Source organism: Urocitellus parryii, chromosome 13, assembly GCF_045843805.1.
Source record: "Urocitellus parryii isolate mUroPar1 chromosome 13, mUroPar1.hap1, whole genome shotgun sequence".
Lineage (NCBI taxonomy): Eukaryota > Metazoa > Chordata > Mammalia > Rodentia > Sciuridae > Urocitellus > Urocitellus parryii.
In genome coordinates, this window is record NC_135543.1 from 26,571,126 (window position 1) to 26,598,426 (window position 27,301).

Consider the following 27,301-nt stretch of genomic DNA (forward strand, 5'->3'; position numbering starts at 1 on the left):
TTATTGACTTTCTGCTGTAGTCCAGATTGTACTCCATATATCAGTGACACAAACTTGAAAAATAAATTGGCTTCAAGGACATTTTTGTTTGATGTATTTCCTGCTGTAGTCCCCATTCATTGATAGCATTGGGATCTGTCAGGACACAAGGCCTCTTGGTATTATCCCACTGTTCATAGACCATCTCCCATTACTTTGATAACACTGTATTGATTCTTCTCCATCACTTTCCAGAGTTATAACTTAACCATGGAACTTTACTTTAGAAGAAGCTAGTAGAATTTTTAGAGTAATACCAACTAGAAAGTGAATCTTGGCCCAATGCACTGGTGCATGCCTGTAATCCCTGATTTGGGAGCCTGAGTCAGGAGGATCACAAGTTCAAAGCCAGCCTCAGCAATTTAGCACAGCCCTGGGCAACTTAATGAGAGTCAGTCTCTCTCTCTCTCTCTCTCACACACACACACACACACACACACACACACCCGTCTGGGGGTAAAGCTCGGTGGTAAAGTATCATTGGGTTCAGTCTCCAGTAACAAAAAAAAAAAAGTGAATTTTGGCTTAACCACCTAGATCTATATGCTGCTGGACTAGTGACTAAACCTCATTCATTCTTATCTATCCAATATGTAAAACTGGAGTAACCTCACCACCTCAATGGGTCTTTTGAAGAGGGGTGCTATAACTTGCTCTACTTCTCCTTATCCCAATGAGTAGCATCAACAACTATCCCGTTGCACTATTCCAAAACCTGAGCACCCACCCCAAAATGCCTCTTCTCTCATTTACTTCCTGTGTTTAGTCAGGCTTTGAGGTCTACTGAATACTTTGTGCTGAAGTATCTCAGCAGTATTTGTGTTTAAATAGCTTTCAAGTTCTCTTCTTTTGCCTATACAATTGAAATGGTCTCCTAACTTTGGTTCCTAGCGGATCATGTGATCTTTCTAAAGCCTGTTCTGTTTTTTTCTCTTTGGTACTCAAAAACCTGGTAGTGCTGCTTCATCAAGTCCACACACTTCATTGCCTGGCAGCTCTTTACATTTTGCTCTGCCCAACTTTTTTTTTTTTTTTTTTTAATCATTTTATCTCCCATTAGTTTTCTCTAGCAACTTATATTCTGAATAGGCTTTCTACTTTTCTTGGCTCATCTCCTGTCATTTCTCTTGTTTTCAGATTATGTTCCCCAACCTAACAAGATATTTAAGGCATTTCTAATTGATCCTCACTTTTCTATTGAGAATCACAACACAAGTGGGGTCACTAAATAGAAATAGGCAGAACCACTGTTGTACAAACCCTGTTTGATTGGTCTTCTGATAACTGCCTTGAACTTTCAAGACAAAAATTAAGTTTCCACATTGCTATAGCAATTATCACACTTTTGTTTTGTTATATTACCTACTGTCATGAGTCCTTTGAAGCAAATACTGTGTTTTATTTATCTCTGACGCCCCCAGTGCCCAGACTGAAATGTTTCTTGATTTGAATGAGTGGAATAATATGAGTTGCTCAGAAGAGGTCAGTATTGTCTAGGATATGGGAATGTTTTGAAGAGACACTTGAGAACAGTGGAGCCTTTTAGTGGCAAGGAAGACAGTGGGAGGAGAGGAAACACTGGTACCCAGCTGCTCACACTTATTGAGCACAGCTCTTGTGTTAACATGTTTAATCATCACAACAACTTAATGTGGTAGAAGCAGTAGTTTTCTGTCTTTAACAAATACAGAAACCAAAACTCAGAAAGGTTAAGTAATTGCCCAAGGTCCTTTAGCTCAGGACCATAAAGCTCATGCTGTGCTTTACTGCCTTCCATCAAGGTAGAGAGTTGGAAACAATGAACAGACTATCTCAGTTAGAATAAAGTGAGGGTAAAATGTACTACTTTAGGTACTACTGTTAATGATCTTTTCTCTGACAGAGTGCAAGATTTAGGATAATGGCTAAGGATACCTTGTTAACTACAAGGTGTATCCCCAGGTGATCTTGTTAAAATGCAGATTCAAATTCCATACATCTGGGATGGGGACAGAGAGTCTGCATTTCTAACAAGCTCCTAAAGATACTAGTGCTACTTTGCTGTGGACTCCATTTTGAATGGCAAGGGTTTAGAGGGTTCCGTGCCAGAGGTGTTTTATATAGAACTCTGTTTCTCATCTAGAAAGTGCAAGAGGTTATGTGTATTAATTTGAATACTAATTATGAAGTTGCTATTGTATAGAGAAGTTGATACTGCAAGCATTAGTTCTATATTAGAATAACTTGGGTAGCTGTAAAATGTAATGAGAGACTATACTCAAATCGTAAGAATATCTAGTGAATGGACTTTTATGTTAAACAAGCAAGATCTTCACATGATTAGAGTCTTAGAGTGGAGAACTGCTAAGTACAGATTAATTTGTTAATTTTTTTTCAGAACCTAGCATATTTCTTTTCATGTTAACAAATTTGTTGTCTCTTGAAGTAAGTACTGTATTGTCAGAGTTCCTATGAATTGAAAATACCTTAAAATTGCTGAAAAGACATGACTAAAAGTCAATGAGCGTTATCATCAGAGTGTTTTAATTAAGGTTTATACGGTTGGCAGGCTAGATTTCATGTTTTAACAAGTAAGAATAAAAATGAATAATACTTTTTTCCCCCCGGTGATAGTGTTCCTGTGGAATCTTATTCTATATTCTTAACCTATTCTATTTCTCTTTCCAACAGGGATTTTTTGCCAGGTGGTAGGAGAGATTATACAGTCCAAGTTCAGCTGAGGTGAGTTTGAAATTTTCTAACTATAAGTTTACACTTGTTACCTTTGTGTATGTGACCCTAAATTTTAAAACATATAAACATGTTTGGATTCATTATTTATGAGAGGTTTCTTCTTCTTCTTTTTTTTTAAATGCAGACTTTGCCTGGCAGAGACAAGTTGTCCTCAAGAAGACAACTATCCCAATAGTCTATGTATAAAAGTAAATGGGAAGCTGTTTCCTTTGCCTGTAAGTTGCTTTTTATTCATAAGATTTTCATGTAAATTTAATGTAAACACTGAGAAGGTCTAGAAACAGTGATAGCTATGTACCAATTAATAGTTAGTTCTAGCATCTAGATTAAATATTGTTTTGTCTTTGAGTGATCCATAGCTCCTTAGAGAAGTAAATGACTCTTGGAGAGATGGAAAAAAAAATGAGCCTGGAACTTGTTATTTTAGAATTTTAGGAAGCTCTGAAAGACTCTTGGGATCATATTAAACAACAGGACTTGGGCACTTAAATATATAGGACATCGTGTTATGGTGGCTATATGGATTAGCTGAGACTAGCCAGTGGACATGTGGTGGGATGCAGGGTCTTTTTGAGAGCAGCTAGCCCAAGAGGTATAGAGTTCCAAGCCTGGAACTTGATGTACACACCAGAGGGTTAGGGGAATGCAATGATATTTGACAACCTGTTGTTTAACAGGGAAGCAGCATATGGACTTAGCTGGAATATATACATTGTAAAATGTATGCATCCTGTTCCTGACCTAATAGATAGTTTTGGAATCTTCAAATCCTTAATCAAGTCTTAAAAATAATATTTAAATTGGTGAACTGTTTTGTATTTTGCACTGAGGCCTGAAGTATATTATTAAATTTGTCAGTTGTACAGAAGGCCAACAAAAGCATTAAAAAAAAAAAAAAAAAGGTATGATCTCTTTGTTAAGCCCTACAAAGTGTTTGCTCTAACTGAAGTATTCTGAGAACAGACCCCCTCCCCCCGCCCCATTTTGCTGAGGTGCCATTTCAACAGATCAGACACCATTGCAGCTCTTGAGGAATGAATGGGAAGCTGTTTAGCATTCCTGCTGAGCATGAGACTTGGCTCTAGAGTAAGTATATGAATAATACCTATGAGCAGCTAAGCCCTTAAAATTGAGCTCCCAACTTAAGATAGTCCATGGCTCAGGTTGACCCCAGTAGCTAAAGGAATCTGACTTTTCTTGTTAGGAATGTGTCTCATTCATAGACAGTGGATTTAGAAAACTTGAGAAATACTTGTTCCAGGAGTTTTACAGAGCTTGAAGACCACTGCATCACAAACTCTTTGTGAAGATGCCTATAAGACTGAAATCAGTTGGGATGGTCCTATGGGGGTAAAAAGGGGGGAAAGAGGATGAGTAGATATGCTCAGGAACAATTGCTTACATGGTCCCATATATATTCAAAGCCAGGTTGGACGTGCCAGTGATGCTGTGTCTGAAATATGTGATGTTTTGTTTAAACTCTTTGGCATTGCTTTAGAAAATATGGAGGCTGCATATGTGTATACACACAAGCCCATAAAATTTCCAGATAGACTAGTCAGTAACATATATGAGGATGATAATCCTCATGGCTGAGATCCTCACCACTGTAGCTCTGAATTTGTCACTCTTACAGTCCTTTTGAGAGAGAGAATATTAGGCAGCTGATTATTTCCTCTTTACATTGTTAGTTATTGCTGACTTCTGTCCCAAAGCACCAATTAACCCTGAGTGCTTATCCTAGGCTATTTGTGAATACATTGACTACTATTTAAAGCATCCTTTGTCTGATGAATTTGGTACTTATCCTAGGAGTTAGGGGTACTTGTGAAGAAGAAGAAATTGAGCGATGGGAGAACGGCAGAGACATTTTTAAAATTTAAAGGGAGTGAGGAAGCCCTGCTTGACCCAGCTAGGGCCATGCCAAAGAAAATCCTATTCCAGCCTTTCCCTGAAAAGGCTTTTTGGCACAGACCCATGAACTCCCATGGAACAACTGACATAAATTCACATGCAATTGATGGAAAACGTCTTAAAATTACTTCTTAATCCACACATCCTATTCATTAAGGTAATGAAATTCATTAAGAACACAAAACAAGATTGTGAGGTTTATGAGAATTATGTGAATATGCTGCAGCCTCAAAAGAAGAAAGCTACAGGGAATGTATAGGAGTGACATTGAACTTTTGAGTCTCAGGGACCTTGTTCCAATTGTAAGAACCATGAGCAAGCCACAAAGAAGCTTAACATGTATGTAGTCCTTGCCCCTGACCCTGGTTTGTTTAATAACAGATCCCAGAGGGATAAGGTTGACATGGTCATGGAATTTCCCACAAGAGCGCCAAACATGTTTGTCGTATGCTGAATCACCTTATTATAATGTCTGGTTATTATAAACCCATGGCATTTGGCCACTATATTGCATATGCACAGTAAATGGAATGGGAAATATAATTTGGATAATCCGAAGGAGAAGATTCTCTTGATGCAGGGAAGAAGTATGCAGCTCATAGTGGGGTTTGCACGGTGATGGCCTGCAGCTTGCAAAGATAAATAGTTGCCTTAGACACTGCCCTCATCTTTGACTCGAAGGACTGCCGGTGTGCAGACTGAGAGCTAGATCAAAAGTCTATTTTTTTGTTTTGTTTTGTTTTTTTGCAGGGTAGGGGCGGGCAGAAAAAGGCTTAGGGAGTTATTTTGAGTAGTTGACTTATTATTAGTTTTAAAGAAATTATAAGAAATTTCTATGAAACCTGTGGAACTGGAAGGTTGAATGGGGAAAGACTGACAGGGAGGAGTATTTCTTAGAGAGATTCCAAAGAATGGAGAAGATACGTGCTTTAACTCAGTTGGCAAAAATCTCCAGTTCCTCTTAGTGCAGTAGTGACCTCCTTTTCCTAATAAATTCTGAGTTTATGGATTTCCCTCTTTCTGTTTTTTTTTTTTTTTTTTTTTTTGTTGTTTTGTATCTGGGATTGAACCCAGGAACACTTAACTACTGAGTGACATCCCCAGCCCATTTTTATATTTTATTTAGAGACAGGGTCTCACTGAATTGCTTAGTGCCTTGCTAAGTTGCTGAGGCTGGCTTTGAATTCCCAATCCTCCTGCCTCAGTCTCCTGAGCTAGTGGGATTACAGGTGTGCACCACCATGCCCCGTTCTTTTCTTTGTTTTTGTGTGTCTTTGAGGCAGCTGGGAAATTGGAATAGAAACAAGATATTAGATGATTTTTTTGAAACTTGTGAATTTTTTAAGTTTGCAATACTGTGTTTTTTAAAGGTCTTCTTAGACACACTGATTAATAATATGAAAATTAACTGGTATGTCTAGAATTTGTGTTTACTCAAGGACAAAAATTATTGTGCATGTATATGGTGGGTGTGTTTTGGGGCAAGCTGGAATGAGGCTGGAGACAAAAGTAACAAGATTGAAAAATGTTAGTAATTATTGGAGCTGGTTAGTGGGTACTTATTGTTCTCTCTGCTTTTGTGTATGTTTGAAAATTTCCAAAATATAAACTAAATAAGCAAATAGATGTTGATAGTATTAAAATAATAGTGGTGATTAGAATTTAGGAGGTGATGATAAAGGAACAGGATTGTGGAGTTTGTCACAATTGTTGTTGTCGCAGCATGTAACATGAAAAGTTCTTTTGAGTTTCTTTTCCTAAAAGTGTGAGGCTGAGATCCACATAGTCTTCTACCAATGTTCTCTAACAGCCTTTATTGAGAAAACTTGTGGATTTGCTCTTCAGATCACCTGTGAAATGAACTTGATTTTATTTTTGCTTTAAACATGGAAAGTTGTTAAAAATTTGAGAAGGCTGAACATTAATATTTTACAAAGTTTCAACTATAATGGGGTCTTGGATGCTTGGATAGGTAGGAGGTTGCTATGGGCTAGAAGGAGAATACAGATTGATGACCCATAATTACTATTGAAATCAAACTTCTCAAATAGGTAGAGAATAGACTGAATATACCTTCGGCAATTAAGACTAGTTCCATACATAATTTTGAATTTGCTTAGCACTCATTCTTAAATTCACTGTTGTTTGACCCACTGTTACTGTTCCATTCTGTGCTGTCAAGATATGACTCAAAATTCCATTTTACAGTCTTCACATAGCTAGGTCATGAGTTATTCTTATCATTTTGGCAGACCCTATGCCATTGTTTTTATTTGGCTGAAATACCAGTAGACAGAATTATCTTCTAGGCCCAAAATAGGCAAGACAAAAGTTTGCATTTATAATTGCCTAAATACTGATATTGATATTCCTTGTGTTTGTCTATTCTTAGAATTTTTACAAGAGGACTTTTTGAAATTTATTTTTAAAAATTCTGATTATTAGTTACACTTGACAGTAGATGTATTTTGACATATTGTAAGAGGACTTTTTTTTTTTTTTTTTTGTTCTGGGGATTGAACTTAGGGGCATTCAACCACTGAGCCACATTCCCAGCCCTATTTTGTATTATTTAGAGACAGGGTCTCACTGAGTTGCTTAGCGCCTCCCTGATGCTAAGACAGGCTTTAAACTCTCCATCCTCCAGTCTCAGTCTCCTGAGCCTCTGGGATTACAGGCATGCACCACTGTGCCTGGCTTGTAAGAGGACTTTTTAATAAGCTTTTTTTCTGTTGTATTTCACATGAGCAAATTTAGATGTGTGCACCCCTCCTATACACGCACACTCACACTTAAGTTTTTTTCTTTGCCTTTTTACTCTGTTCCTCAGTTTTTGTTTTTGTTTAAGTACTGGGGATTGAACTTTGGGGCTCTTACCCACAGAGCCACATCTCTAGCCCTTTTCATTTTTTAATTTTGAGGTAGGACTTTGGAAAGTTGCTGAATCTGGCCTTGAACTTATAATCCTCCTACCTTAGCCTCTTGAGTCACTGTGATCACAGTTGTGAGCCAACTGTGCCCAACTACTCAATCAGTTTTAATGATTTTCAGAATTTGATTGCAAGTTGAAGAGTAAGACTTAGCATGTAGATTCCTTCCCACTTAATAATTACTATTCTTCCTCTTATGAGACAATGAGGAAGGATGTTCCTAAGTTGTAGTAGACAACTTGGATGTGTTCCTTAGTTCTGCTCTATAATACCACCAGTATAGAATTCCTTGTAAGGTATATAATTCAATGTTGCTGAAATAATAAATGTTTTGTGGCTGCTGATGTGGCAGCTGTGACGTTTTTGTCGCTGCCTTTACTTTTACAACTTTGATAGTATTTCTCTAGTATGATTGATTAGCTGCATGCCCTTAGCTTTTCAATCAACAGGTACTTTAAGGACATTTTATGAAGGAGAATGAATTCTGGCTGTTGTCTGAAAACCTTTCATCACCATTCTCATAAGATCCATATTGCATTAGTATTGACTCATGTAGTTAATGATATGATTGACTTGCAAGGAAATCTGAGGTGTTAGCAACATGAAAAACAGTAGTAAGAGATTGCTTTATCTCTACAGCTCTTGTTCACATATAAGAATATCATTTGGAAAAACATGCATTGATGACTTTGAAAATTGAGCAGGGGGGCTGGGCTTGTGGCTAAGTGATAGAGCACTTGCGTAACATGGATGAGGCACTGGGTTCAATCCTCAGCATCACATACAAAATAAATAGCCGGATGTAGTGGCGTATGCCTATTATCCCAGAGGCTCAAGAGGCTGAGGCAGGAGGCTCGAGAGTTCAAAGCCAGCCTCAGCAACAGAGAGGTGCTAAGCAACTCAGTGAGACCCTGTCTCTAAACAAATACAAATTAAAATCCTTGGGGATGTGGCTCAGTGGTTGAGTACCCCTGAGTTCAATCCCCAGTACCAAAAAGAAAGGTATTGTGTCCATCTGCAACTAAAAAATATTAAAAAAAATATGAATCAGAAGATTCACCTGTATCCTAAAATAATATTAGTCAATTAATTTTGCTTATATTTTCTTCTATGTGTACAAAAATAAGTGATACACTAACTTAGTGTTTTTTCCTTCTCAATAGTAGATAATTAAATTACATGAAAGATATCAGACCATTAGTGAAATATAATGCCTACTTTTCAATAAACAGATGTTACTGAAGCTGAGAAATTTTGATTTTCTTTAATATGTATTTGAAAGTATATAACCTGAAAATCATAACCTTTGAATTCTTTTGGTAATTAAAAATTGAGTATACTGTTAATCAAAAGTGATTATGTGGGGCTAGGGTTATGGATCAGTGGTAGAGCACTTGCCTAGCAAATGTGAGGCAGTGAGTTCAATCCTCAGCACCACATAGAAATAAATAAATAAACAAATAAAGGTTAAAAAAGGTGATTATGTTACCAGACATGGTGGTGTATGCCTCTATATCTAGCTACTCAGGAGGCTGAGGCAGGAGGATCACAAGTTTGAGGCCAGCCTCCGAAACTTAGACCCTATTCCAAAATTAAAAGTTTTTCCAAATGATATTCTTATATGTGAACAAGAGCTAAAGAGATAAAGCAGTCTCTTAATACTGTTTTTCATGTTGCTTACACCTCAGGGGATATAACTTAGTGATAGAGCACCCCTAGGTTCAGCTTCTATTGCCATTAAAACACAAGAAAAATGAGTATATTTACTATTTAAAAGAAAATCTAATGCCAACTGAAATAGTGATGAATTTTTTTCATTGGCTTGATGTTTTGTTTTTTTTTCTTCTTCCTTTTTTCCTCTGTTTTTGATTTTGTGGTGCTGGGGATTCAACCCAGGGCCTTATGTTTGCCATACTACTGATTTACATGTCCAGCCCTTTTTATTTTTGAGATGGGTTAAAGTCGCTTGCACAGGGCGACAACTTGATGATCTTCTTGCCTCAGCCTCTCAAGTAGCTGGGATCACAGGTGTGCACTTGACCTGATTTAAGTTTCCAAAGTTTGTTCTCCCTGTTTTCCACCCCAGTGTGTTAAAATATTTTGAATGGGGTCTCCTAAGTGACTCATTTTGAAGAGATGGGATTTCATCCGTGAAATTTGGTTTCTTGTAAAGGGGAAGAAGATTCATAGCCAAAATGGCAAGATGTTAGCCTCTTTAATGTTAATGAGGAAACATTGATTTTTATTATTTCTTGTATTTTTCTGGATCATGTGATTATAACTGAAATTAGACAGTATCCTGCATCTATTTTGGGTAAAATGTTTAATGTCTTAATTTCTTATGGTTACAGGGGTACGCACCACCACCGAAAAATGGGATTGAGCAGAAGCGCCCTGGACGCCCCTTGAATATTACATCTTTAGTTAGGTTGTCTTCAGCTGTGCCAAACCAGATTTCTATTTCTTGGGCATCTGAAATTGGAAAGGTAAATATTCTCTTGTCCACTGAAGTTGGTGTTTTTTGTTTTTTCTTAGGCTAAACTGGCTCCACCCCTTTTCAATTCAAGGGTTGTAAGTATAGATATTTTGAAGGTTAATACCTTTAACTCTGAGGTTTCTTAAGTATCATGTCTGTTTTCTGGGTAAGAAATGTCTATGTTTATATTCCTTAAGGTAATGATTTAAACACTGTGTGAGTGTGAGTGTGTGTGTGTGTGCTTGTAGTGTATTTTAAAAACCTGGAAGTTTTGGATGATTAGTATCTATGAAGAGGAGCAAAGGACAGAATGTTATCAGTCTTTGGAGGAAACAGTTGAATTGTACTCATGTGATCAGAAATAATCTGTTCCTGCCTTTACATAAACAGCTAATTGTTCAGATAACACAACCATAAAATTATTTTCTCTACACCTTCAGGTGGATGAACCTGGCTTTCTGCTGATTTTGTCTCAAAATGAATTATATCAATAAGATACTGACTAATACAACAGGGAATATACATTTTAGAAGCACTTGTTAACAAATAATGGAAAAAGATTTAATATCTGAGTATCAACTTTAGTTCCTGTTTCATGGAAATACAGTGTAATATTTTGTTGTGGATGAAAAAGTTGAGGCATATGTTTATAGCAGGAATTTTATTTCACCACTAGAGTAGTTGCAGAACTGGAAATAACTTTAGGATTTTGAATAAATTATTATTGACATTGAAGACTATAGATTTGCCATATAATGGGATTGATATTCATTCTTTGTAGTTAAAATGATACAAGGACCTAAAATTTGCATAGTATTAGATATTTAAAAGAACACTAAATGTATTTAAAATATTTGGTTTGGCAACTATCAAAAGTATTTTGTTTATTGTGGAATGAATGAACATGTGTGTATGTGTTAAAATATTAAAGTAGAATTTTTGAACATTTGGTAAAATTATATGTCATCTTTCAAAGCTGTATAGATAATTGAGAAAGTTGCTTTGTGACAGATTTATACTATTATTTTCTGGCCTCACCTTTTGAATTTCATTATTTTTTCATGTGTCTTTTGTAAATGACTGCTTTTCTCAGAAGAAAGCCAATACTAACTTTATCTGAGGGCTGTGCTCAAGGCCATTTGACCAGTGGTTTCTCTTGTTAGAAATAAAACTTTGGAACTCTGGGTGTGAAGTGTTAATTCATACCTCTTTGCTTCTGCATTTTTAAATGAAAATATGAGAGCCTCATTATATAAGTAGAAGAAAACAAAAGGATTCTAATTGTAAGTAATTATGGGAAGGTACATTTGCATAGTGATCTCTGTAAACAGTTTGTAACCACTAAATTGAAGCTATTTACCATACCATACCAACCCATGGATATTATAAAGTGATAAGAGAAATATATTTAGAATGAGTGAGCCATTATTTTCCCTCAAGTAGCCTTGTTGATTTTGCCCTCTTCCCAGTAACTGACTTTTTTTTAGAAGTTATTTTGAATGTTATTTTTAGAAACCAGAGTTTCTTAGATAAGCATTTTATGTAAATAAAGAGAATATCATCTCTAGTCCATAATACAGATTATCTTTCTTTGTAGAATTACTCCATGTCTGTGTATCTTGTACGACAGCTTACATCAGCCATGTTACTACAGAGATTAAAAATGAAAGGTATTAGAAACCCTGATCATTCCAGAGCACTAAGTAAGTAATGCTTGTGAAAGACCAAGCATATGAGATACTGTAATGTGATTAAAAACAATAAACTCACATATGCATCTATATTTATAATATTTGTGTTTTTATTAGCTTATATATGGTAAATTGTATATATTACCTCATGGAAGAAATCAAACATGTTACCTCAGATAATAATTTTCGGTTGTCAGATGAGATAGTTTTTTCCATATTTATTATTGGAACATAATAGTTGTACATAATAATGGGATTTGTTGTTACATATTCATACATGCACACAACATAACAATTTGGCCAGTATCACTCCCTAGCACTTCCCTCTTCCCGCCCATTCTCCCACACTCTAGTCCTTTTCCTCTACTCATCTCCCTAGGATTTTTTGAGAATCCCTGCCACCTTTTCCTTTTTTCTCTAGCTTCCACATAGGAGAAAACATAATGACCCTTGACCTTCTGATTTTGACTTGTTTTGCATAGTACAATGGTCTCAAGTTCTATCCTTTTTCCTGTAAATGACATATTTCATTTTTCTTTATGGCTGAATAAAACTTTGTTATGTGTATATACCACATTTTCTTTATGTGTCCATTCATTGATGGCCACCTAGGCTGGTTCCATAGTTTGACTGTTGTGACTTGTGCAGCTATAAACATGGGTAATCATGTATCACTATAGTGTGATGACTTTAATTCTTCAGGATAAACGCTGAGAAATGGTATAGCTGGGTCCTATGGTGGGTCCATTCTTAGCCTTTTGAGGAACGGGTGCTTTATAGTGGTTGTACCAATTTACAGTCCCACCAACAGTGTAAAGTCTTTTTCTCCACATCTTCTCCAGCATTTATTATTATTTGTATTCTTGATGACTGCCATTCTGACTTGTGTGAGATTGAACCTCTGTAGTTTTTATTTGCATTTCCCTAATTACTAATGATGTTGAACATTTCATACATTTGTTGGCCATTTGTATTTCTTTTGAGAAGTGTCTACTCATTAGCCCATTAATTAATTGGGTTATTTGATTTTGAGGTTATTCTTTATATTTTTTAGCTGTTAATGCTCTCTCAGAAGAGTGGCAAGATTTTCTCTCATTCTGTAGGTTCTCTCTTCCTAATTGTTTCCTTTGCTATGCAGAAGCTTTTTCATTGGGGTGTTTATGTGCTAGGGGTTGTTGAACTCGGGGGGCACTCAACCACTGAACCACATCCCCAGACCTACTTTGTATTTTATTTAGAGACAGGGTCTCTCTGAGTTGCTTAGCACCTCAGCTTTTGCTGAGGCTGGCTTTGAACTTGAAATCTTCCTCCCTCAGCCTTCTAAACTGCAGGGATTATAGGCGTGTACCCCCGTGTGTGGCTGTGCAGAAGCTTTTTAATTTGATGCCATCCCATTTGTTAACTCTTAGCATTATTTCCTGAGCTTTACAGATCCTATTGAGAAAGTCATTGCTTATGCCTAAAAGCTGGCATGTTGACCCTACATTTTCTTCTAGAAGCTGCATAATTTCTGGTTTCTTAGGTCTTTGTTTCCTTTTGAGTTGACTTTTGTGTAGGGTGAGAGATAAGGGTCTATCTTTATTCTTCTGCATATGGATAGAACTAGTTTTCTGAGCATCATTTGTTTCTCCCAACCCCACTGTATATTTTTGGCACTTTTGTCAAAGATCAGTTGACTGTAAATGGGTGTGTTTGTCTCTGTCTTTTATTCTGTACAATTGGGAGTCTGTGTCTGTTTTTATGCTAGTCCCATGCAGTTTTTGTTATTATAGCTCTGTAGAATAATTTGAAATAGGTATTGGGATGATTCCAGCATTGCTTTTTTGGCTTAGAGTTGCTTTGTTATTCTGGGTTTTATTCCAAATTTTAGAACTGTTTTTTCTAGTACAGTGAAGCATTTTATTGGTAGTTTGGTGGGGATTGCATTGAATTTCTACACTGCTTTTGGTAGTAGGGCCAACTATTAACTCTGCCTATCAATGAACATGGGAGGTCTTTTCATCTTCTGAGGTCTGTTTCAGTTTCTTTATTCAGTGTTCTTTAATTTTCATTGTAGAGGTTTTTCAACAAGAAGATATAAGACTGTTTATGTCTTTACAAATTTAGTAATTGTTAGAAATAATCAGTGTAGCTTAATACAAATTTGTTAGAAAGAAATAAAAAAAAATTGTTAGAAAAGCATTGACGCTCAGGGTACTGCTACATTTGAGGTTCCTCTGCTAGTAGTTGTTTTGTTCTTAAGTCTTAAAAAACAACTTTCTATTTTGTAACTCTTCTTTACCATCAGTCTTAGTTTAAAAAGAAATCTTAAAACCTCACTTAAACATTTGATTTAAAGTTTGCATGTTTGTAATTCTTTAACTTAATACCAGAAGTCTGGCTATATATTTAATACATTAATATTTAACATTTTGTGTTTCTTGACCTATTTGAAGTGTTTGGGAAATTATTAAAGTAAAATATTTTTATATTTCAGCTCATTTTCACTATTATTTAGAAACTTTTCATTGTATTTCACTCTTCTTTTTCTTTTTCTTTTTTTTTTAGTTAAAGAAAAACTTACTGCAGATCCAGATAGTGAAATTGCTACAACTAGTCTTCGGGTATCCTTAATGTGCCCTGTAAGTAAACTGGCAAAACATTCTATGTAATTTTACTTTGTAGAAATGATTAATTTTCTTGTAAAATAATTGTGGGTATGAATGATGTAATTTGATAGAAGTCTGAACTTCCATTTTTTACCATTTGGAAATCTAATTATAATTCTTTGTAAGTCTTCAGGTAGTGATAGAGGAGAAATTTAAAGGCCATTATATCAAAGAAGAAAGATAACATTAGACTCAGAATAATCTGTCATGGTTAATACTATAGACAATCCATAGCTGCTAAAAAACTTATAGTAGGGGTGGGACTCAGTGGCAGAGCATTTACATGTGAGGTACTATGCTTGATCCTTAGCACCACCTAACAAAATAAGCAAAATAAAATAAAGGGATGGTATCTATCTAAAACTACAACAAACAACAAAAAAAAATGTCGTAAAAGGTGGCTGCTTTTGTGAGAATACACGTGGTATTAAAAAAATACTAATAAAATAACAAGGGCCTAATAAATGCTAATTGATGATCTTGGATTATTAAGTTAGATATCTTTGTAAGGTACTTTGAATTACATAATTTTGTGTATCCTCATGTAGAAATTTAGGTGAGAAATCACTCAACGATCCCAAGATCCTCCCATGAGTTTCCAACTGAACTAATTCAGCATGAAAGTGCTGAGGACTTGCCATGAGTTGTTGGAAAGTTAATACTAGTTTGAGAGATAAAACCAACTCCAGTGATAAAACATCAGATTGTATTTATCAGATATGAGGAGATGGGAAAGGACAGGGATGGTGGATGAAGGTTTCTCTATAAAGTTAGTGGAAGAAAATCCTTTCAATAAGATTTTAGGATAAAATTTATAGAATAAGGAATCTATAATGTAGTTTTGGGGACATTTGATGACTCCCCACCATTGTGAGAAAAGTATGTGTTTTTTTTTTTTTTTTTTTTTTTAATGGACATTAAGTTATGTCAAAAGTGAGATCCTACTTGGTGCTTCTTATTTAACTGTTTTAGCAAGCCTATATTGAATAGTTGTCCTGACTGTGTGTGTGTGTGTGTGTGTGTGTATGTGGTGGTGGGGAAATTGAACCCAAGGCCTCACACATGTTAAGCAAGCACTCTGCCACTGAGCTACATCCCCAACTCAGTTTCAGTGATTTTGTAGATGAGAAAACCAAGACAGATACAGGCTGGTCAACCCAAATCACATATTTAGTAGTAGAACAAAAATAAAAATTTTGAATGTTATTCTAGTTTTATTTCCAATAACTGCTGCCAAATTGGGCTAAAATATACATGTCCTAATTATAAATGTACCTTCTGTTAACCTGGAAAATGATATTTGCAGTTGTCTTCTTTCCTGAAATTTTATTATCATCATTAATTTAAAATAATTTCCTTTTATTGAAAAAATGTAGAATTTAGTGAAATGGGGATTGATGAGAAATTGGTACCCTCTGTGGCTATCAAACTCAGAAGTTGTGCACTCCCAGCAAAGGAGGATGATACCTGAGGTAGTGGCAGAGGTTCTAGTGGACAGTGGCTTGGACCCTAGCTTCCTCTTTTTATAAGCTTGACACAAGCTTCTGACATGGGTTTAAGAATTTCCACATTACCTTTTTGTTCCTTCTAATATTAAAATTGATACCAGATTAAAACAAATGAAATTACTGTTTTTTGGTTAAAAATAGTTGCATTTTGACAGTTTTTTAAATGGTTTTTAATGACCCCACTATATTTAGCAGGCATTAATTGCAGACTCTCTAGGAGTTCAGTCATGGTATGGAGAGGGAACTCATATATAACCTATATGTTTTAGTGTATCAAGCTATTTTACCAGAAAGTAAGTACTGCTATACAGTTTCCCTAAGGAGTTCTACAGTGTTACAATGCTATTTTCTCTAATAAGTCTTATTTTCTTAGAACCTTAACCCTCCTATAAACAGACTGCCCATTCTACATAAGAACAACCAAAACACAATGGCAAACATACTGAAGGATTCTCAGACTTTTAATAATAGCAGAAGTAGTATATAAGAGTTGTTAGTATTCTTTTTATATAAAAATAGGGAGCAGTTCATTTTAAATAAAGTTGACAATTTTAAGAAAATTTTCAATTATTTGAAGAAGTCAAATCATATAGCATTTTATTTATTTTTGTGGTGCTGGAGATTGAACACAAGCCTTCACTCATGGTAAGCATGTACTCTGACCTACACCCATGGCCCCATCCTGTATTCATTAAATGTTTCCTTTTGGGCTGGGGATGTGGCTCAAGTGGTAGCGCGCTTGCCTGGCATGCGTATGGCCCGGGTTCGATCCTCAGCACCACATACAAACAAAGATGTTGTGCCCGCTGAAAACTAAAAAATAAATATTAAAATTTCTTTCTCTCTCTTAAAAAAAATAAAAAATAAAAATAAAATGTTTCCTTTTCTCTGTTTATAAGTGACAACAGGTCTATTTCTGAGCTACATTTCCTCAGAATTTATCTTTCTTGATGTTCTCAAGAGCTTTATAAGAGTAGATAGTACTCTTTAGACCATAGTGATATTAAAATAGATTGGGTAGTTAAACTGTAATATATGGTATAAATCAAAATCTAATGCAGATGTCTTGGTAAGATTTAATGGGTAGTTAACTGACAGATGTTAGCAGATTAAAGTAGTTTTTGAAGAAGAAGCAGTTCTAGCATCAGTTAGAGAAAGCAGAATGGAGTCCCAGCCAGCAAACTATGGAAATAACATGGGATTTGGTACAGTAATGGGAAATAAAGAAGGAAAAAAAAGGTCTTAGTTACTCAGAAGGATAAAGAGTGAACCCTGGGTTTATTTGGGAAAACAAGAGAAAATGATAGCTCAGAGTGATGGAAGAAATGTTTGTTTCATTTCATAAGAAGCTTGTGAAATTATTTAGAGTAGATGTGAGTCTGGGAAATGGGAACAAGTCTCAAGACCTCTGTCCTAGGGACCTGCAGGAGGTAGTTTCACAGTATTATTGAAGAGGGATCTGATTGAGCATGTATAATTTTATTTGTGGAAATAATATGTGACTTTTATATGGGAGTTTTACCTTGTGATATCAGCTAGTGATTTTCAGTGTATCCTGCAGAGTAGGTGTGCTGGGTCGCTGGGGGATAAGAAAGATGGATTTGATTTTTTACCTCTTGAGATTCTTAAATTATAGAATTATTTAATTGGGACAGGAAGAGTAAAGAAATGAAAAATTTAAATGGTCAAGGTCTACTATTTGAAGTAATATTACTGATGGAATGTGATTTTTTTTCTAGATTTAGCTCCTGTGTTCATAATCATATGCATGTTAGAAAAAAAATGTTTTATATATACTGTGCGGCTTGTCTTTTTTTTTTTTTTTTTTTTTTTTGGTGGTGGTGTTGCTGGGGATTGAACCCAGGGTCTTGTGCATGGAAGATAAGTACTCTACCAATTGAGCTATTTTAAAATTAATAGTATATCCTAAATACGTTAGTATGTATAGATCATTATAGGCATTTTGTTGAATGGGGTAGTGTAACTTATTCAACCTGTTCTGGTGACTATTTGCTTATATTGATTCCTAAATATTTTATTTAAGAATTGATTGAAAATTCCTAAATAAAATATTTATGCTAATACTATTTAAATAATAAGTGATAACAAAAGATGTCTACTAGGAATGCAGAGATAGTTTGGGTTTAGAAAAAATCTGTTAAAACTATTCATCTTATAATTGAAAGGAATTTTTTTTAAAAGCCCATGATCATCTCATAGAATGTCAGATAGTTAGCATCTATTTCTAATACATCAAAAGCTTAGCAAAATAGGAAAAATTGATGGTTAAACCCCCAAACATGTGTAATGTTATAAAGCTAGGGACATTTCAAGACAGTGAGGAGCATTAGGATTTGTGTTGTAATATCAGCTGTGTCTCAGCAGGTAAGTTATTTTAGCTTCTTGAGCATCTGCATCTTCGACACAAATTAAAAATATAGATGCCAACTTCTCTGGGTCATAGGATTATGAGTATTATAGGAGGTTTCTATAAAAACTCTTAGCATATTGTAAGATTCTAGGTAACTTAAGGAATGATCTGTTTTAAAAGAAGAAAAAATATGGAAGTATGTAGAGTAAGAGGAGAAGTTTCCTCAGGTTTTATTCTGTTTTCTTTTCTCAATGATGAGTTATAGTGTACTGCATGCTTGCTTAAACATTTAACTTCTAAGATTCCTTTTAGAATTCTAGTTAGATGAATAGCTAGAGGCAGTATAGCACGGTTAACAAGGATGTCTTGTAACAAGCCCAGATCTTAGCTCTGCCTTATTTCTAACTTCATGTAATATTAAATTGATTCCTTGTGCCTTTGTTTTTTCTCATTAATAAAATGGGGAATGTTTTATATTTAAAGATGTAAAAGGTATGATTGTTTAAATGTAAAAGTGTGGCTGGCGCACACTTGTAAACAACTACACAGAAGCAGGGTGATTGTACATTCAAGGCCAACCTAAGCAACTTAGATCCTGTCTCAAAATAAAACTGAAGGGAAGAAAGAAGCATTGGGGATGTAGCTCATTGGGGATGTGGTAGAGTTCCCTAGCATGTGTGAAGCCCTGGATTCAATCCCCAGTACATAAATAAATGATAGTAAGTAAAAGTGTTATTGGAGTTAGTGAAAAGTAACTTGCACATAGGCAAGTTTTGTAAGCATTAGTTATTGCCATGTTGATTTAGCTAATTGTTTCATTTTTAAATTACAAAATTTATGAACACTTAGATAATTATAGATGAAGTAGAAAGGTGGGAATATTCTAAAAATTCTACCACCCAAGCAATATTAAGAATGTTCTGATTTTGTTTCTGAATTTTTTCAAACTTTGTAGTGCGTATAAAGAAGTTTTTTTTTTTTAATATCTCTTTGCCACTTTCCAATTATTCATTCTACTGCCTGATAAGCAAATACTGAGCACTTACTATGAGGTAGTATTGTGCTTGGACAGTGAAATTACAGTGGACAACAGATGTAGGCCTTGGCCTTGTAGGAGCTCTATAGTGGGAGAAACACTTTGAATCAAATTACCAGAGCTGACTAAAAATGGAGATACTTTTGGTAAAGAAAATATATGGGGAGATTAAGAGTTACATAGAAAAATATAATCTGATCTCATCTGAGTATTATATATATGTTGGTGCAGTAGAGCTAAACCAATTGCAATAGCAGTTGAACCAAATGTAATTATAGAAAAGTACATTGAAAATTGACATGATTATATAATAGTTAAACTTTCATAAAAAGTATGCTTAGCTTATATCAAACATACAAGGCTGATCTGTCTCATGTAAATAAATCCTACAAATATATGATCAATATTAATGACCAAATGAAAAATGAGGAAAGGTTTTATACGAATAAATGGTTATTAGAAACACAGGTGACTCTTAGAAATAGAATAGGAGGCTCTACAACGTCTTATAATTAACAGAAATGCAGTTCACACTCTTGGAATATTTCTTAATTCATAAAAATCAAAGAATTACAAAACACTGTATTGGCAAGGTTACGTGAACATTTAATGTGTGCATAAGTGAGTAGGTATCTCTGTGGAAGGTGGTTTGTCATTGGGACTGAGATCATACATTCATACATGTTCTCCCCCCCCCCCTTTTTTGGTTGTGCAGAGGATTGAACCCAGGGCCTTTGTGCATGTGAGGCAAGCACTCTATCAACTGAGCTGTATCCCCAGTCCTTTCCTTTCCCTTTGACCTCAAAATTTAATTCCTAAGTACTTAGCTTTTCTCACTACAAAGATTGGAAACAATTTAAATGTCCATCACTAGTGTACTTATTAAATAAATTATGCCTTTGTGTAATGGTAGTTTTATATATACTGACTTGTGTATAATAGTCACTAAATTATGTGAACAGGGTAAGTTGCAGAAGTGGGTGTAAAATATGGCACCATTTGTGGAAAAATACTTTCCTTAAATATCCACTTATTTTATGCATAGGACATCTATGAAAAAACATGTAAGAAATGGATACAGTGGTTTCCTTAAATAGGAAAACTGAGGACCAGTTGAGAAGTATTGTTTTCATTGTATCTTTTTCTACCGGTGCATTTATACATTGCTTATTTTGAAAAAGTGAAATGGTTTTTCAAAAACCACAAAGCAGTTTGTGAATAAAAAAAATAGTAATTTAATATTAATAAATTTAGGTTTGTATTTCATTTTGATGCTTCTTGAGACTTTTTTCTCTGTTCCCTTTGAGGTTTTGTCCTCTTTTTTGAACTACTTTCCATGTTGTATCCCCTGTCCTATAGTTAGGAAAAATGAGGCTGACAATCCCATGCCGTGCAGTGACTTGTACACATCTACAGTGCTTTGATGCTGCCCTTTATCTACAAATGAATGAGAAGAAGCCCACCTGGATTTGTCCTGTGTGTGACAAAAAAGCTGCCTATGAAAGTCTAATACTAGATGGGTAAGTATATGCCCTCCCATTTTAGAGGGTACTGGCGATTGAATTCAGGGGCACTCAGCCACTGAGCCATATCTCCAGCCCTATTTTGTATTTTTATTTAGAGTCAGAGTCTCACCAAGTTGCTTAGGACCTCACAATCCTGCTTCAGCCTCCCAAGCTGCTGGGATTATAGGTGTAAGCCATTGTGGCCTGGCTGGTACTCCCTTTTTTGGTGCTTAGGGATCCAACCTATGGCCTCTTGAATGCTATGCTCTACCACTGATCTATATCCCAGCTCACTCTATCTCTTTTAATAGCTATTGGCTGTGGCTTCCTTTAGTATGGCCTTATAAATTCTATTCTAGCATAAAATTCAGATGTTTGTGCATTTTCTATTTTACATTTAAGTACACATAGCTTCTTTTTAAGCAGGTTATTGGTGCTTTATGTTTTTTTTAATTAATTTATTTGTTCTAGTTTGTTATATATGACAGCAAAATGCATTTCAATTCATAGTACATATATACAGCACAATTTTTCATGTCTCTGGTTGTACACAAAGTAGACTTACACCATTTGTGTCTTCATACATGTTCTTAGGGTAATGATGTCCCTCTCATTCCACCATCTTTCCTACCCCTAAGCCCCCTCTCTTTATGTTTTCCTTTTACAGGTTGAGTATCCACTAACTGAAATGCGTTTTACAGTTTAGAGTATTTCAGACTTTGAAATACTTGGATAGATTTTTCCAGTTGAGCACTCCTAATCTAAATATCCCAAATCGAAAATGCTCCAAAAACTGAAAGTTTTTGATTGTCCTTTTAGTCCTCAGAATAGTTTCAGAGTTTTGATCAGGGATGCCAAACCTGTAATATAATTTGTATTGGGGAAAGTAGGTATACAGTTTCCTTTTGTCTTTGCCTCCCAAGATCTTTTTATAAAAGCCTGTAGGTAAGAGGGAAATCTGCTTAGTGAAATCATTTTGTTTACCTAAAATCTCTTATAATAGCAATTAGGGTCTTTGAAATAAACCATAGAGTGGCAGGATAGATAGTCACAGAGGTGGTAGATTCATACTGAAAGTCACACTCAGATTATTCTGATTCTGGAGCCCAAATTCTAAACATTATTTCTTATATTGCATGTCAGAATATGGAAAATTATAGGAAATAATTTGAATAAGTGAAGTATTCTTTTTTTTTGAATGACCTTTTAAAAAAAATAATACATCATCTTTGTACCACTGTAAGATTTAGAAAATACAGTTCATGAAGTTATTAAAATAACCAGTAATCTCATCCTGTGGTGTTGACTTTGTAATTTATATTGAAATAGTTAAATCCTACTTTACTTACATAATTTTCACTCAGTATATAGTGAAAACTTTTCAGAATGTTTTACTTTCGAGAATAATGGGGCACTTGTGAGAGAAAATGATTTTCACCCTTCCCTCTAAACTTCCTTTTTGCTGGATATTTTTGTGATAATTTCAGCTTATTTTGAAAGAATTTAAGATAATAGTAAAGAAGTGGAAACAGTAGTGCAACCTCCAGTATCAGATTTGACCCAGATGCATCAGTTGTTAACCTTCTGCTACAATTGTTTCTTCACGTTCCGTTCATATATATGTATATATATACATTTTTGGTGTGTTGCATGAATGGGTACACACAGAAAGAATTATTACTATTTATAGATTTGTTTTGAACCATCTGAGAGTTTCATGTTCCTGTCTTTTTGCACTTTAATATTTTAGGATATTATTTGTTTCTACTTTTCTGTTTTAAATTGCCCTTTTTTTTTTTTTTGAGAATTTTTTAATATTTATTTTTTAGTTTTCGGCGGGCACAACATCTTTGTTTGTATGTGGTGCTGAGGATCAAACCCGGGCCGCACACATGCCAGGCGAGCGCGCTACCACTTGAGCCACATCCCCAGCCCTTAAATTGCCTTTTGATATAATCATTTTGGAAGGTGACATTTTGTGTATGTTTATGGAGTTCTTAAGATTTCTAAAACAGAAATCTTGATTCAAAAAATGAATGGCTTTAAGACAGCATTATTATGATGCCTCTCATAGTAAGCTGTTTACACTAGTAGTAAAATCATTTTAGTCTCTTGCCAGCAGGTATATCGCCTACTTCTTAGTCCCTCTTATCAGTCTTACATATTAAATCTTATTTTTAAAATGCCTACCAATTTCCTGATTGAAAATCATGTCTCATTGTTTTGATTTCTACATCTTATATTATTAGAATTATTAGATACCTATTTTTATTCCATATGTTGATCATTATAATATCTTTTGTGAATAACCTGCTAGGGTTTCCTTTCTTTTCTAGGACTGTTCATCTTTTTTCTTACTGATTTTTAAGTGGTCATTATATAGTAAGAGTATTTCATTGTTTATATGTGCCAAATGTGTTTTCCTAGTCTGTTTACCTTTTAATTGTACTTATTATAATTATTTTTCATTTAGAAGTTTCACATTTTTGTTTCATCAAGGATGTTCCTTTTGAATTTCTGTCCTTCATGCATTTAAGAAGTCCTAGAGATTTTAAATAATCATTCACTTGTTTTTCATCAGATACATTTATGATTGTTTTTCAGTCATGCAGTTCTTCATTTTGTTGTGTATTCCTTCAAGAATTTATTAAGCATATTTACCAAATACCTATTATCTGTAGATGTTGCATATTAAATGCTATGGAGACAAAGAACTGTACTGCGTCAGGAATATTGGAATGGGGAAGATGATTTTTTTTTTTTTTTAAAGAGAGAGTGAGAGAGGAGAGAGAGAGAATTTTTTTTAATATTTATTTCTTAGTTCTCAGCGGACACAACATCTTTGTTGGTATGTGGTGCTGAGGATCGAACCCGGGCCGCACGCATGCCAGGCAAGGCGCGCTACCGCCTGAGCCACATTCCCAGCCCCGATTTTTTTTTTTTTTCTTTTTTTGGGTACTAGGGATTGAACTCAGGGACACTCAACTAGTGAGTCACATCCCCGGTCCTATTATTGTATTTTTATTTAAAAACAGGGTCTCACTGAATTGCTTAGTGCCTTGCCATTGCTGAGGCTGGCTTTGAGCTTGCAATACTCTTGCCTCCTGAGCCATTAGGATTACAGGCTTGTGCCACCGTGCCCAGCCAGGAAGAAACTTTTATGGTAGAGTGCAGTTTATGGTAGAGAGTAGGTGATGCTATTAGGGTTAAGTATCCTACCATCCTGCCACTCATTGTTAATAGTTTCTCGACATTTATTGAACAGCAGTTAGCTCTTCCTTGTACTTTTGTGGTAGTTACTATCAGCATCATCACTCCATTCTTATAGTTCAGTATGATTAAGGCAAATAAATGGCTCATGAAGGAGGCATTCTTTTCTCCCCCATTTATATCAGCTGTATTGAGGTATAAGAACTACATATATATAATATATACAGTTTGCTAAATTTTGACCTATATTTATGTAAACTCTTCACTCCAATTAAGATAATGAATATATCCATCACACTATATATCTTTGTGATCTTTCCCTTTTATTCAGTCCTCAGGCAGACATGATATGCTTTCTGTTTCTGTACAGTAGTTTCCTTTGTTCAGCTTCTTTTACTCAGCATACTTATTTGAAATTCATCCACTTTTCTGTGCATACCAACAGTTGATATTTGGGGAGGGTGGGTACCAGGAATTGAACCCAGAGACACTTAACCACTGATCCACATCCCCAGTCCCTTTTTATATCTTATTTACAGGGAAGGTTTTGCTCTTTTGCTTAGGGCCTCACCAAGTTGCTAAGACTGGCCTTGAACTCAATCCTCTTACCTCAGCCTCCCAGCCTTTGGGATCACAAGCATGCACTACCACGCCTGACAACAGTTCACCTTTAGTACATAGTTCATTGAATTGCATTTCATTTGTAGTATAGGGATATCATAGTTTAACTTTTCACATGTTTTGGAGTTGTTTCTGGTTTTGAGTTATGGCAAATACAGCATCTGTGAATATTCATTCCCAAGTCTTTGTGTAGATGAATATTTTCATTTATCTTGGATAAATGCTTAGGAATGAAATACCTGGTTGCATTCTAGGCATATGTCTAAGAAATTGCTGAACTGTTTTCTAAAATGGTTGTCATATTTTATATTCTGATTAGCACTATGTGAGAATTGTAGTTGATTCACATTCTCACCAACATTAGTATGACTAATCTTTGATTTTTGCTGTAGCCTGTAGCCATATATAGTGGTATCCCATTGTGAATTTAATTTGCATTTTCTATTGCTAGTTGTGTTGAGATCTATTTGTGTATTAATTCTCCATCTGACACTTTCCTTGAAGTGACTGTTTTAATTTTGCCTATTTTTTTGAATTGTTTTCATATTACTATATTTTGATGATTCTTTATAAATTCTGGATGCAAATCTGTTCGCAACTATTTTCTACCATTTTTTCATCTTTTTAACCTATTTTTTCAGTATCTATCAAATAGCAGAAGTTCTTAACTTCTAGGAAGGCCAATTTAACAAGTTTTTCTTTTATGGATTATACTTTTGATATCACATTTCCCTCTAACTGAAGGCCACAAAAATTTTGTCTAATGCTTTCTCAAGAATTTTTAAACTTACTTTTATATTTAGATCTATCTACATGAATTTAAGAAAAAGATCGAGGTTTATTATTACTACTTTTTGGCATATAGCCATATGATTGTTCTCCCGTCATAGGTTTTTTTTTTTTTTATTGATTGATTGTTCAAAACATTACAGAGCTCATGATATATCATCTTTCATACATTTGACTCAATTGGGTTTTGAACTCCCATTTTTACCCCAAATACAGATTGCAGAATCACATCTGTTACATACTCACATTTTTACATAATGGCATATTAGTGACTGTTGTATTCTGCTACCTTTCCTCTCCCCTACTATCCCCCCTCCCCTCCCCTCCCATCTTCCCTCTCTATCTCCTCTGCTGTTGTTCAATTCTCTCCCCCTTTTTTCCCCTCCCCCTTGCCCCTCATAACCTCTTATAAGGTTTTTTTTTTTTAATTTAATTGTCTTCCCCAAAAATCAGTTGATCATATGTGTGTGAATCTATCTTGGACTCTGTTCTGTTGATTTATTTTTCTATATTTGTATTAGTACTATACTCTCTGGAAATTAGGTAGTATGAATTTTCCAACTTTTTTTTTTTTTTTTTTAAAGAGAGAGTGAGAGAGGAGAGAAAGAGAGAGAGAGAGAGAATTTTTAATATTTTATTTTTTAGTTCTCGGCAGACACAACATCTTTGTTGGTATGTGGTGCTGAGGATCGAACCCGGGCCGCACGAACGCCAGGCGAGCGCGCTACCGCTTGAGCCACATCCCCAGCCCCAACTTTTTTTTTTTTTCTTGGAAAACTGGGATTTTGATTTGTATTGTCCTGATCAACAATATTGAGGCTTCTGATACATGAACGTGATAGATCTATTTTTTCAGTAATGTAGTTTTCAGTCTATCTTCTACATCTTTTATCAAATTTATCCCTATATATTTTATATTGTTGACACAGGCTTCTGTTTTTTTTAATTCTATTTATTCCTAATATTAGAAACATAATTGATTTCTTTATATTGCTTTCTTTTTTTTCTTTCTTTTTTTTTTAGTGAGAGAGGAGAGAGAGAGAATTTTTAATATTTTTATTTTTTAGTTCTTGGCAGACACAACATCTTTGTTGGTATGTGGTGCTGAGGATCGAACCCGGGCCGCACACATGCCAGACGAGCTCGCTACCGCCTGAGCCACATTCCTAGCCCTCTTTATATTGCTTTCATATCTTGAACTCAATAGTTCCAAGAACTTTATTGAAGTTTACATTGGATTTTCTTTCTTTCTTTTATATTTATTCTTAAGTTTTAGGTGGTTATACAATATCTTTATTTTGCATTTATGTGGTGCTGAGGATGGAACCCTGTGCCTCGTGCATGCTAGACAAACACTCTACCACTGAGCCACAAGCCCAGCCCCTACATTGGATTTTCTACAAGACAGTTGTGCTTCTTACTTTTGTGTCTAGAATCTTCTTTGTGATAAGATTTTTAACTACAAATCTAAAATCTTTAATAGGCAGAGCTTCTGAGGTTACTATTTCTTGTTGAGTGAATTTAAATAAATCTGATAGAAGTTTGTGAGTTTTACTGATCTGTTCAGAAAATCAGCCTTTGGTTTCATTGTTTTTTCTATTTTATTTATTTCATCTCTGTTTTTTATTTCCCTTTTGGAATATTTATTTTTGCTTAACTATAATTTTCTGTTTATCAAATAAAGTTTTTGGACTGAAACCATTTCTAAAAAGGGGGGTATAAGTGCTATTTTCTGTTTATTACTGCTGTAGCTATAATTCACAAATTTTATTGTATTTTCATTCTGTTCATAATACTTTACAATTTTTATTTTTATTTTTCATATCTTAC

The 27,301-nt window shown here is 35.0% G+C and overlaps 1 protein-coding gene across 13 annotated transcripts in view; it reads left to right on the plus strand.

Annotated features, from left to right (window-relative positions):
• Window positions 1–27,301, plus strand: part of Pias2 (protein inhibitor of activated STAT 2) — a 103,108-nt gene that overhangs the window by 44,196 nt on the left and 31,611 nt on the right. For all 13 annotated transcript variants that reach the window (XR_013342372.1, XR_003303092.2, XR_013342370.1 and 10 more), the window contains exons 4-9: window positions 2,710–2,760; window positions 2,897–2,987; window positions 9,968–10,102; window positions 11,690–11,795; window positions 14,331–14,404; window positions 20,706–20,866. Coding sequence is in view for 9 of the 13 variants with exons in the window: in XM_026414522.2 (XP_026270307.1) it covers window positions 2,710–2,760; window positions 2,897–2,987; window positions 9,968–10,102; window positions 11,690–11,795; window positions 14,331–14,404; window positions 20,706–20,866 (618 nt within the window). In the remaining 4 variants the exon portion in view is untranslated. The remainder of the gene's footprint in view (window positions 1–2,709; window positions 2,761–2,896; window positions 2,988–9,967; window positions 10,103–11,689; window positions 11,796–14,330; window positions 14,405–20,705; window positions 20,867–27,301) is intronic.